Here is an 11,840-nt window from a genome sequence, read left to right as displayed (position 1 = left end):
TGGCGCTCAAATTAGTGATTACCATGTGTGAAATAGATTTAGTATTGATACCCAGCTATTCTCACACGGTCTGGAAACAGCGGTGCTGTCGAGCTATTTTCATGTTGTTATTTGCTTAATTGCCCCATACCACTCTGATTAAATTCAGCTGGAGTCGTTTGGGGAGGGGCGGTTTGGGGGGGGGGGGGTGGAGTCAGCTCAGCACAGGGCTTCACTCTCATTACAACATGTCGGGAAAGCTGCCAAGTGCTACAGTCAGTCTGGGCAGAGAACGCTGCTCCGTTCCAGACCTGCTAATTCCAGTGTGAGTATCTGTGGTGAGTATCTGTGGTGTGTTCTGTGAGCAACACCTCCCCCATGTACACTGGTATTAACTAGCAGGTTAAACACAGGCAGACTTAAACAATCTCTGGCTATGATTCTGAGGAAATATATATATATATATATATATATATATATATATATATTTTTTTGTGCCAAATATCAAAAGTACTTCTATCAAGTAAATATTTGTAAATACTAAATACTAAATAAATAGTAAATACTCTGTTTATTCAGGAGCTATCAATTTGTATTTTTTGATTTCACAAACTTAACAATATTCCCCAAATGTCCCAAGGTTGGGACATGTACAGATGAGTGTAATGTGTCTGTGTTCATTGTGTGTGTTCATTGTGTGTGTTCATTGTGTACTTTACTCAGTTTATTGAAAAATTTAGTTGAGTGTTTACTGCTTGCAGTAAGAAATACATTAATATAAGGAAGCTCATATTAGTCAAGCCTTTCGCATAAAAAATTCCATATGCATGTTGAAATGCATGTCCTCCAAAGTTTTCTTTACACTGAAACAATGTGTATTATAAATAATCTGAATGTTTGCGTTATCTTACACATTTTTTTTTTAGCATTTAATTAACCAAGTTTTAAAAAAACTTAATGGTGTAAAAACTAACACAAAATGTACAGCATGTATTTACACTGCCTTGGGTTCACCTTCATTATGTGGCAGTCACAGGTGACGTGCTCATTTCTCGCCGCTTCTATAATTATCCACATAAGGAAAACAGACCCTTATTTTACGTTTTGTTAAAGCTCAGATAGGTAGAAGATTAAAAATAAAAACAAATAAACTGTTTCAGCAATGACAAGAATATATTGGAAACTCTATAGTAAAGCAAATAAGGAGGTAACTGAATTTAGCTGATTTACTAAATGAATCCTTTGTTCAACATAAATAGATTTTCCAAGACACTTTTTTTTTTTTCAAAACTACCGTTAATTTTGCTAGGTGTTTTTTTTTTAAAGATGAAGTCTGTACATATAATCCACAAAGATCTTCCAAAAGTAGAAATAACATAAAATAAATACTGAAATGCCTTTAGTAATCTTCAGTGAGGTAATTCCCTCCTAACGTGAAAACACTGATCACAGTGAAATGAATAACAGCATAACTAGCATTATTGTAACAGTAATGACAAATGTGATCACAGCTTTCAGAAACCACTTTCCTAGTTTTTGTAGCTTCGTCCCACATTTTTCCAGATGCGGCAATAATGACACCCACCAGATAATATGATTCATTGTTATATTTTTTTTTTTACAGAACTGAAGATTTACATCAAAGGGGGATACTGTGAGGAGTGCGCATGAAACATCTCAATAGTCAGTCAAAACTGTACAGCATTTTTAACAAGCAGCCTTTCGGTAACCATGGAAACATATACCCTGTTCCCAACACTGTCACATCTTTATGGTTGAAAAATAAATGACCTAAGTGGATTGAAGCGACACAGTATTTCTTTCCGTACATGGGAATTTGTTTGTGGTGGGGTTAGTTCATGTTTACTGTTCTGAACAGCGTCTGACATAAGTAGCCACCTGACTAGTCATTTTCAGTGCATTCATTCTTTCTGTTGAGCTGAAGTATGAAATCCTCTTTTAGCTGTTCTGGTTCTACATCTAGTGGATTATGAGGTAAAACGTTGAAAGTAAATGTATGTTTGATGCACGTTTCTCTTCTTTGTGTGTGTGTGTGTGTGTGTGTGTGTGTGTGTGTGTGTGTGTGTGAGAGAGAGAGACGCAGAGAGAATAAAAAGCAAGAAGATGTGTACCTTCATGTTTGTGACAGCCACTGGAGCATTTATCAGAGGGTTAAAACGCGCATAATTCAAAGGGGACTCGTGTTCTGTGGCTAGATTGCAGGATAAGGCACGTGACAGTCAGGCTAAGTTTTGCTGTTTATGTTTTTCATCTCACAATTATTCACATTATAATCCAGTTTCCTCACATTGACCCCTGTGCAGTTACATAAATAATAGTTTGAAGTGAGAATGAATTCCCATAAGCTGAGAGCTCGTCTCACCCCAGTCTTGTGCTGTAAACATGGTTGGGAAAGAAGGGGGTAAAAAAATGCAAATCAAGTCTCCCCAATTCCATCAGAGACAAAAAAACGGAACGAAAAACCATCAACAGATCCTTAAGTGAGGCGCGCGTGCCTCTATGCAAAACTCTAAAAGACGCTCACGGTTAAACTAAAACTTTCTTCTGCTTTTTTTTTTCTTTTTCGTTTTTTTCCTTCAGTTCAAATTTGTTTTTATCTGTCCCCCTGTTTTATGTCTTTAAAAGTTTTTGTTGTTGTCTCTGGTTTCGTGTGGCGTGACCGTAGGTTTGGGCTTTGTTATCTACTGAGAAGAAGAGGTTGGGACGTCTGTGTCTGCAGTAGTCGTGATGTTTTGTGCAAGTAATCCGCTGTGCATGACGGCTGCGTGACGAGACGAGCGCTGTCTGTGATTGGGTATCAGTGCTAGAACAGTGCTTGCAGAACTGAATTATGAACGTGACCTCAAAGTAGCAACAACCAACAGGCAGTTGTTCCATAAACCGACAACCCCCCCCCCCCAAAAACAAAACAAAACAAAACTGTAAACTGACAAGATGGTCTTCTTTATGACTGGACTTGTGAAGAGGCAGGTATAGGCAGTCTGCAGTCTCCCCGCAAGCTCTGTGATTGGCTGGCTGAGGAGTCACGTGACGGTCGCTAGGGCGCCGGCCAAGCGAGCATCAGAAGAGGCTGGTAAGTGTGGTCTGGGAGGGGCTCCGGCACTCGTGGACGTCCAGGCTGCCAGGCACAGAGGTCAGTACGGAGGTGACGGTGGGCATGGTGGGATTGGTAAGGTCCGTCAGCGTCGTGGGCGTGCTGGACGGACTCATGGAGGTGTTGGAGATCTCGGAAGCGGGCCCCGAGGGCGTTCCGCCGGCCAGGGCCGAGCCGTCCGAGGTCTTGTCCACGCCGCTGTTCTCCTGGCGCAGGAGGTTCCGCCGGAACTTTGCCCTGGCGTTCTGGAACCAGACCTGCGTTCCGAGACAACGTTCCGCCCGTGAATGGGAGCAAGACAGTGGGGGGAGAAACACGGAGGGAAGAGGCCTCATCAAAGCAAATGACTGCTTTGTTTTCTGGCGATGGTAATTAGGGTTTTGAGATTCTAGACTGAGCTTCTGCTCCACGGTCGTCTTGTTTATTTCATTTCTCCCTTTCTTTAGTTCCCCAGATGATTGTTATGTCACATTTGTGAGAGAATTTAGCCTTTCCTGCTTTCAGTGATAGCTGACAAAACAGTTCTTGACGTGAGATGTACTTTGGAAGGGAACAATTACTTTAATTTGCTCTTCAATTAAATTATGCTCTCATTTAATAATTTTTGTTAAAGAATGCCATTTACTGAACAGAGCATAATGTAGAGGAATTAGACGTCAGTGGTCTATCTTTCTAATAAATAAATCATTTTATTTGTAAATATCTTTTTAATTGGACTAAAATTAGAAATGGAAAGATTTAATTAAAAAATTTTTTCTAAATGATTCATTCTCACAGTTGTATAAGGTTTCAATAAAAGTTTTGAAGTAAAATTTTGAAGATTTCAAATTTATAGGCTTTTTTTTCTTTTGTTAGTAATCAAAATGTTTTATAGACTTTATTTATTTTTATTGTACACAAAATATACTCATTTTGAAAATATTTATTTTGCTATTATACACAATAAGTATATATTCTGTATAGGAACAAAAGAAGCAAACATATTGTATACTAAGCAAAAAAAAAAGTATATAAATCTTAAATCTGCCTCATTCAAGTATAATTTCTATATTAACACTAGTATACTAGCAAAAGAAAGTCTATAACACCTTTTCTTCTAATCATAAACGTTCTCCTAATGTATCTAACACAACATTTCCCATTGAAATGGTCACGTGGATTCTGGGCTCTAATATTAGAACCAAGAAGGGGCTGCTTACCTGAAGTACACGCTTGGTAAGACCTGTTTTCTGGGCCAGCTGTTTCAAGTCCTTGGCGTCGGGGTTGTGGTTGATGGCAAAATAGGACTTCATGGTTCTCAGCTGGTGGTGCTTGAAGGACGTCCTCATACGTTTTGTCTTCTGGCCGGAGTTGTACTGAGAGTCTCTGTCCATGGGATCCCCGTCATTTTCATTGCAGCTCAGTGCTGTTCGACGCAAACACGGGGGGAAGCATATGCTCGTTAATACCGCGTTACAGATGCCATAACAACGTTTTAATGTGACAGATGGCCCTAATTCATTATACTGAATCAAGGTGAGGCAGTCGTACTGCGCGATTGCAGAACAGCGCGAACGATATGCGAGGCGGGACTCGGAGAGGCGCGCACGGGACAGTCCCTCTTCTGTGAACAAAAGAAATGTCCTGACAACAAAGATGTTACACGCGTGCGGTGTCGGCGTCCTCGTTTGAATCAGGTGCTCCGAGCTCCCGGCGAGCCCTTTCCCAACTAACGATAAATTTTTACTCGACTGGGATCAGCCGTGTTGACAGCACCTCCACTACTTCTCTAGCTTCTCCACCAGGATAGCTTCGATAAAGAGGTGGCATTTCCAGATCCTTCTTCTGATTCTTCCTCTCATGGCCTTCCAGATATATGTTTACACTTGAACGCCGGTTAAAATAATCACATCATGTGCATGCTGTATGTGCTACAACATTTGCCGGCAATTTGCATGTATTTTTGTGAAGTGATCATTTCCACATCGTTATAGATAAGACCGAAATCACATTTCCAGGTTGACAGACTATTTCTCCCAGTATAACTGCTGCATTTTATTAGATCTGTGCTGTTATTTGAAGCCTTGCTAAACACTAAACTTCTGGAAAAAAGGCATGCGTACAAAACAAATAATAGTAACATCCATAGTTGATAGCTTTAATTAAATTCTATATTAACAATCTTTTATTTGAAGATGCTATAAGATTTCAAAAATCCACTCCAAATAACTGGGCCTGCTATCCTCCACTTATTCTCTGATGCATAAATACTGCCCACCATCATTCTTCATCATATTACTTCACAAGCCCCTTGCAATCTTTTGGATGTCGTCCTACACTATGTGAGTTGGCTTGCAATTAAGTGTTTTTTAAGATATCAGATTTCAGATATGCACAGAATTGTGGGCACGCCAGTAATTCTTGGCAGAAGTTTAAGTGTTGCTAGACGCATGACAGTTCGGGAATTATGTTTTCTCTGACAACTACAAATATTACTCATTGAAAATCGTCTGATCAACACTTCAGATAATTAACCTTTAATGCGTTCAACGCTACACATGGCGAGCAAATGTTTTCGAACGACTTAAATCTGGTTATGGATAAATACTACAGTCTATTAGAATACAGTAATAGTAAACAATATGTGAAACTGTGATTCTTGTCTTTTTGTCGTCTAATTCTCAGTTCATCCACAAACTTTCCACTGTTTCGTCTATGTTTAAAAAAGGGCCGTCTGAAACGTTGTTTTGGAATGTTGTTTTAAGGAAGCGGATGTTTTTTTCTCCCTATTTCTTGATTGGTTATCGAACTGTTGTTCACTCTGTGATCTGATGGGGGCAGCAATGTTTCAAAACAAAATGTTCTCATACTTGCCATTAAATGTCGGCCTGGGGCAGTATACTGAGATTTAGCGGTACTTGATCATTCTTTGATATCTAACAGTTCATTGTATTGATTGTAGAGTTCTATGGGAATGGTTGGATTCATGTTTCAAAATGTTCTCTCTAAATTCAGTAACCAGCTTCTACATCGCAGCAGATTAACATGGTGAAGGCGGTTCTAGGCTGTGTCAGCTTCGGAGTGACACTCACCAAAGACGAGCTTTCCAAGTTTGTTAATCTACTTTGACGAAAAGAACTGGAATAATTTTATTGCTACTGCAAAATCACCTGCGTGTTAAACGTCCTTCCTATACAATCGTGAAAATAACTTACGTAATAAGCAGTCTGTTATTTATTCGTATTGGAAAGCGTATCTAAATAATTTATTTCGTTTTGCTAGGCTGAGTAGGCCTTTTTGCATTTTCAAGCATGCCATTATTTTTTAAAAGTGGCCAAAAGCCCACGTCTTTATGTAAGCACAAAACAGTCTGATAATTCCATGTGTCCAGTCCTTTAGTTTTGAAAGTCACGTCTATATTTCGTTAGATACAGGGCAGATCCCTCTATATTAAAACGCCAGTGAAAGGCCAACATCAAAATTCGTTATGAATCTGAATATTTTTATTTTAAAAATGTAAAGTAAATTTTAAATGTTCTGTTACATTTTATTTCAATGGTGCGTTATTTCTAGATTTGGTGAGTGATTAAACATGCATAGAGGACAAAAACACAAATGTAAAACGCCTGTCTGAGAAAGTTTAATCCCCTCATTTTTTCTTTCTCTCTCGTTCTCATTCTTTCCCCCTTTCACATCTTTTTAATCTTCTAGAGGTCTTGACTTGCATCTAAGCCATTTTCCACTTGTCAGCCCATGTAGTCGTCATCATTCTTCTGTTTCGGCCCCTTTCAGACGGGGTCTAAGTCTCCGGGAGGGGATGTCCGAGTGAACAAGTCACGTTGTTACTAATTGTCGTAAGATTAAGTAGACTACCATAGTAGAACCTTGGCATTTAATGCACGTACTTTGTAGGAAATATTTAAGCATAACAGGATTTCTTAGAACTCAAACGTTTTAAATACATTAGACCTTCTAAACAAGTTTTCATCCAAAAACTGTCTGATCAAATATGCACAAAATATCTAACAAGCACAACAGCATCTAAAACAAGTGAAGCATAATCGGTATTATTTATTATAAACTTTTTGCTCAGCTAAATAATAATTGAAAATGTTTTTACAGTCTTCTTTACTGTTATTTCCAAATATTTCGTTTTTTAAAAAATAATAAAATAATGTTTTTGTTTTCCATCCAATTAAACATTTTCCTTTAAGAGAAAGGCCTAAAGGTTCAAATGTACATAGTGAGCTATTCTGGATCTCCATGTTTCATTTTTGCTATATTTTATTTTGGCAGGCAAAACACTGCCGATTTTTTTGAAACAATAGTGAATTTATTTTGACCCAGACGCCTAATACGTAGACTAGTTCTAGCCCAGCGGAGCTGTTTGAAAAATAATCCCCTCCAAAGCTAGAGTCCACGATAGAGCGTCACATGGCTAAGCGATATTAGCCTACAGTAGCTCACATTAGGCCTACTTTATATTCACAGGGCTGTTATATAAGAAATAACAGCTTTCTTTTATCTTAATATTATATTTTTACCAACACAGCCTCTAGGCCCAACTTATTTTCGTCGCTATTTTAAATTATTCGATTTATCTTTCAAAAAGTATGGTAAACGAGTATGCCATTTTCATTAAACACAGTTCTCTGAAAGTTTCCCTTTATAGTTTTTTTTCCTAGAACGAAACAAACCTATGTCTTAGAGACCCGTGGGTCACTTTTCTATAGGACTGTATACGATTCGTATAAGGACTATATAAAAGTCTTGAGGGAAAAAAAAATTCCCCATGTTGGCAACTGTTATTATTATTATTATTATTATTATTATTATTATTATTATTATTATTTAAAAAGAAAGAAATCTCTCACCTGCATTGTATGCTGCCAGATCCGCTCCGGGCCCAGGGCTTTTCCGTTTCCTAGGCCGGCCCTTTTGCACGGTGCTCACGCCGTTGTAGTAAGACAGTCCAAGAGGGCCTGCGGTGCCCAGTCCTTTGTTAGGCGCTACATCCGCGTGATTGAAATGTGCTGGGTAGTCCCCCTGGATCAGCGTTTCAAAGTGTAGCCGGCAGTACACAACATTGTCTTTCATTCCGAAGTGGTCCCCAGTCGTCAGCATTTTGTTGCAAGTCGTGCAGGTGAAACAGTTCAAGTGGTACACCAAATCCCGCGCCCGCATGACCATTTCCGAGGCCGAGATCCCGAGGTGGCACCGGGCGCATCTCTGAACCGAAAACCTTCTGCAGGAGACGGAGACATTTGTGAACTGGCAGCCACTAGATTTGCGAATAAATAATTAGGCGAAAAGTCGGCTGACCACTGCAAAGCCCTTAACTTTAGACATAGTTTAAAGTAGAAATAAAAATGCTTTTAAATTACTTTTTAAAAAATGATTAGAATAATTATTAGTTTCTTGTCGCGTTAGTTTCGGATAAACGCCTCTTGCTGTATTTAGGAAGCTGCTGTCGCCTCACACTAAACAACAAACGACCACCTCTGTGTTACTATTCATTTATTAAATAACCATCCCGTAATTTATCACGTGCTCTCGTCTCCGTGAATTACGTGATTATAGTATTAATGATGTGAACAATATTAACAAGCTTTACGGCCGTCAGGATGCTTAATGACGTAACCTATCATTAAACTGTAACATGCATGTAATTTTCGCACCCTGATTCAAACGACTCTTTCTGAGCAGCTTCTACGCAGAAACACACACTCGCCCCGTAGCTTTAAAATAAGTTCGTTTCCATTTATTGACTTGTATGCAGACTGGGAAACAGAAACAAAATCGCAGACTTTTACATTTGGTAAAGCAAAGTCCCCTCCGTTGGCCTACAGCGTCTCACCTGTAATAGTCCTCCTTGCAGTAGATGCTTCCGTCCTTGCTGAAGCAGGTGAGCTCCGACTCCAGGTTGAGTTTGCACTCGCAACACTTCAGACAACGCATGTGCCACTGCTTGTCCACCGCGAGAAGGTAGTAACGGTCCGAGATCTTCCCGCCGCAACCCGCGCACAGGGCTACACGGTCTCCGCTCATCGGAGGCACGCTCTGGGGAGAAACACACACGGCACGCGGGCTCACCAAAGACTGTGCCGAACTCACGTTCCAGTTAAACGCAAGGGCGCACTTTCTAACCATTTCCTTGCGCTGATGTCAAACTACTGTAACTGCAAAGGACAAGGGCAGTCCCGTGTGGTGTAAGGCCCTAGCACGCGCGCAACAGCACCGAGGGACTAAATTGTGCGCGTTAGCTGGCTGTGCGGGAGGATGCTCGGTGGCTCGCGCCTATCTGCCCAATGGGAGGGGCGTATGGCTTACTTCGCAAGCAGGCGAGGACAAGTGTGCAAGCAATATGTACGAATTCAAAATATTATAAGATTTATGCACATATAAGACAGTCCATAAAAACATAAATGTAACATTTTTGTTGTTTTGTTGTCATGGGTTGCACTTACACGCAGTTTCATATCTTACACTTAGAAGCTTGAAAAATGAAAACAAAAACGTAAGATATATCACATCGCTCTTTCTTTTTCACACACACACACACACACACACACACACACACACACACACACACACACACACACACACACACACACAATCTATTTAGGGCTACTGCTACTAATGATGATGACAAGAACAAGAACTACAACAACAATAACAACACTAATAATAATAATAATAATAATAATAATAATAATAACGAGTTGATTATCATCATCATAATATAAATAATAAATAATAAATGAATAATAAATTAAGAGACTCTAGGTCACATTTTAACAGCACATTTAAAATAAAAGTATAAAACCCGAAACGTCCTCTGTAATCTCTGAGTTGTGTGGTCATTGTGTACTTAGGACTTGTTGAAAACACACGCGCCATAAACACACACACACACACACACACACACACACACACACACACACACACACACACACACACACACACACATACTACATTAAGTAACGTTAATATGTTTAATTAATGCTAAAATAAACGACCATTGCTTGGTCTCGGCAGCATGATCTACGGATAAAAGTTATTATAAAATGGCGCCGAATAAAAGTCCGTTAATGGTCGAGGATTAAGGTTTTTGTTGTCCAAATAGGCGATTAAAGGTGAAAACTTATTCAAAGTTAAATGTCTCCTATATTCATTCCTTTGACTTTAGTTTTCACAATAGGTTACGTTTAAATAAATATTAGGGTTTTTATATAGAACAAGTTGATTTGATAGGATGATCCAACTAAATCAGGCCTTCACCAGCTGAACTTGAGGCTCACCAAAAAGATGTTTTAAAAACGAACTTAGCAGTTCTTAATAAAAACTACTATATTACAAGTAGGTATTCAAACGCTTCATTAAGCTAAACTTTAATCCGATTTCATGCCAGTAGGAGGTAAATAGGACCATCTAGCAAAGGCTGTTCTTCTCGTGGTAACCAGTAACATCACTGAATAATTTTACTACAAATCTACTCTCTAATATTGAAAATAAAAATATCAGTAGGATTCTAATTTAATATTGTTATTTATATAACATTACCAAATGAAACAGATTTTATTGCTTGTTGACAACAATTTATATTCTCGATTTGTGCTTGCGCCATATTTCTTCTAAAGATTTAGGTCTAATACCCGACAATACATGTGTTTAATTAAAATAAATTTATATATATATATATATATATATATATATATATATACACACTTTTAAAAGGGTTTTTCACGTCTAAGGTAGTTGTCGTCTAAGGTAGTTGATAGTCTGTACTACGAAAGCGAGAAGCGTGGATACAGCCTACCGTCTCTGTTTCCCCCATATCTATGGCCGAGCTGATAGTTGCCGAATCGCCTTTTCCTCTCTGCTCCACTGCTCCCATAACGCCATGCATCTCGCCCCCGGGCAAGCCGTGGAAAAGCATCTTTGCCGTAGAAGAGAGCGAATAACACGTGTTTCCTTCGGATCTGCAACCCAAGATTTCCGTAAGACGCAGTCCTAGATTTTTGCAGTTCATATGACCTTGCTCATTAATATGCGATGCTGGAATTCCTGATAAGAGCAACGGCACGATATACATCTAATACTTTACTGCTCCTTTATCGCCTTTCCTGTATGTGGAGACTTCTTTAATTGTGCAGATCTCTCAGAGCTCATAAATGGCAGAACATACACACACAGTCGAATATCTGTGCATTCCAGAGCTTTGAACACATACCAGGGACAGAAGCCACTGCTACCCGCGTCTGAAATCGGACCCTCCTGTTTCTTCGCGAGTAATTTTCAGTTACCACATGTTGGACAAGCATTTGTCAACATACGGTTAAAACAAGCACAACAGTTTTTTTTTATTTTCTTTTCTTGTTCTGTCTTCAGAAATCGATCTGAGGATAAGGCTGCTGGCACACTTTACCGAAAATCCAATCTTTCATTGCTGAAGATAAAAAAAAAAGAATAATCCCGAAAAAAGTGTGGAGATTGTAACTACAGTGACGATTCAAATTTTGCAAGTGTTTGAATCGTCATCGCACTCTCACTTCCTCCGCTGCACTTTGTCATCTCAGAAACTGTCCAACTCGAGCACCACGACCGGCTTGGAATAAATTCTAAAGGCTAATCTATCTGCGCGCTGGACGGACGGGAGCGAGCAACTTCAACCGCACATTCCCAGACGCGTTTTCTTTGGAACGAGCTGTATTTGCTCGCGAGCGGCTTGCCCCTCGTGCAAGTCGGAGCGCCCCGTGAGTAATTG

At 39.5% G+C, this 11,840-nt stretch overlaps 1 protein-coding gene across 1 annotated transcript; it reads right to left on the bottom strand.

The window, feature by feature from the left end:
- Positions 1–3,060: 3,060 nt before the first annotated feature.
- lhx2b (LIM homeobox 2b) lies at positions 3,061–11,050 on the bottom strand. Its single transcript, XM_026995678.2, has 5 exons — positions 10,893–11,050; positions 8,931–9,133; positions 7,948–8,318; positions 4,294–4,499; positions 3,061–3,351 (listed from the first exon to the last, which is right to left on the bottom strand). The coding sequence occupies exons 1-5, from the start codon at positions 11,010–11,012 to the stop codon at positions 3,061–3,063; spliced, it is 1,191 nt and encodes a 396-aa protein (XP_026851479.1). The 5' UTR covers positions 11,013–11,050.
- Positions 11,051–11,840: the final 790 nt, after the last annotated feature.

Source organism: Electrophorus electricus, chromosome 23 (genome assembly GCF_013358815.1).
Source record: "Electrophorus electricus isolate fEleEle1 chromosome 23, fEleEle1.pri, whole genome shotgun sequence".
NCBI lineage: Eukaryota > Metazoa > Chordata > Actinopteri > Gymnotiformes > Gymnotidae > Electrophorus > Electrophorus electricus.
Note: the sequence above shows the minus strand (reverse complement) of the source record. Positions and strands in the feature narration are given on the sequence as shown.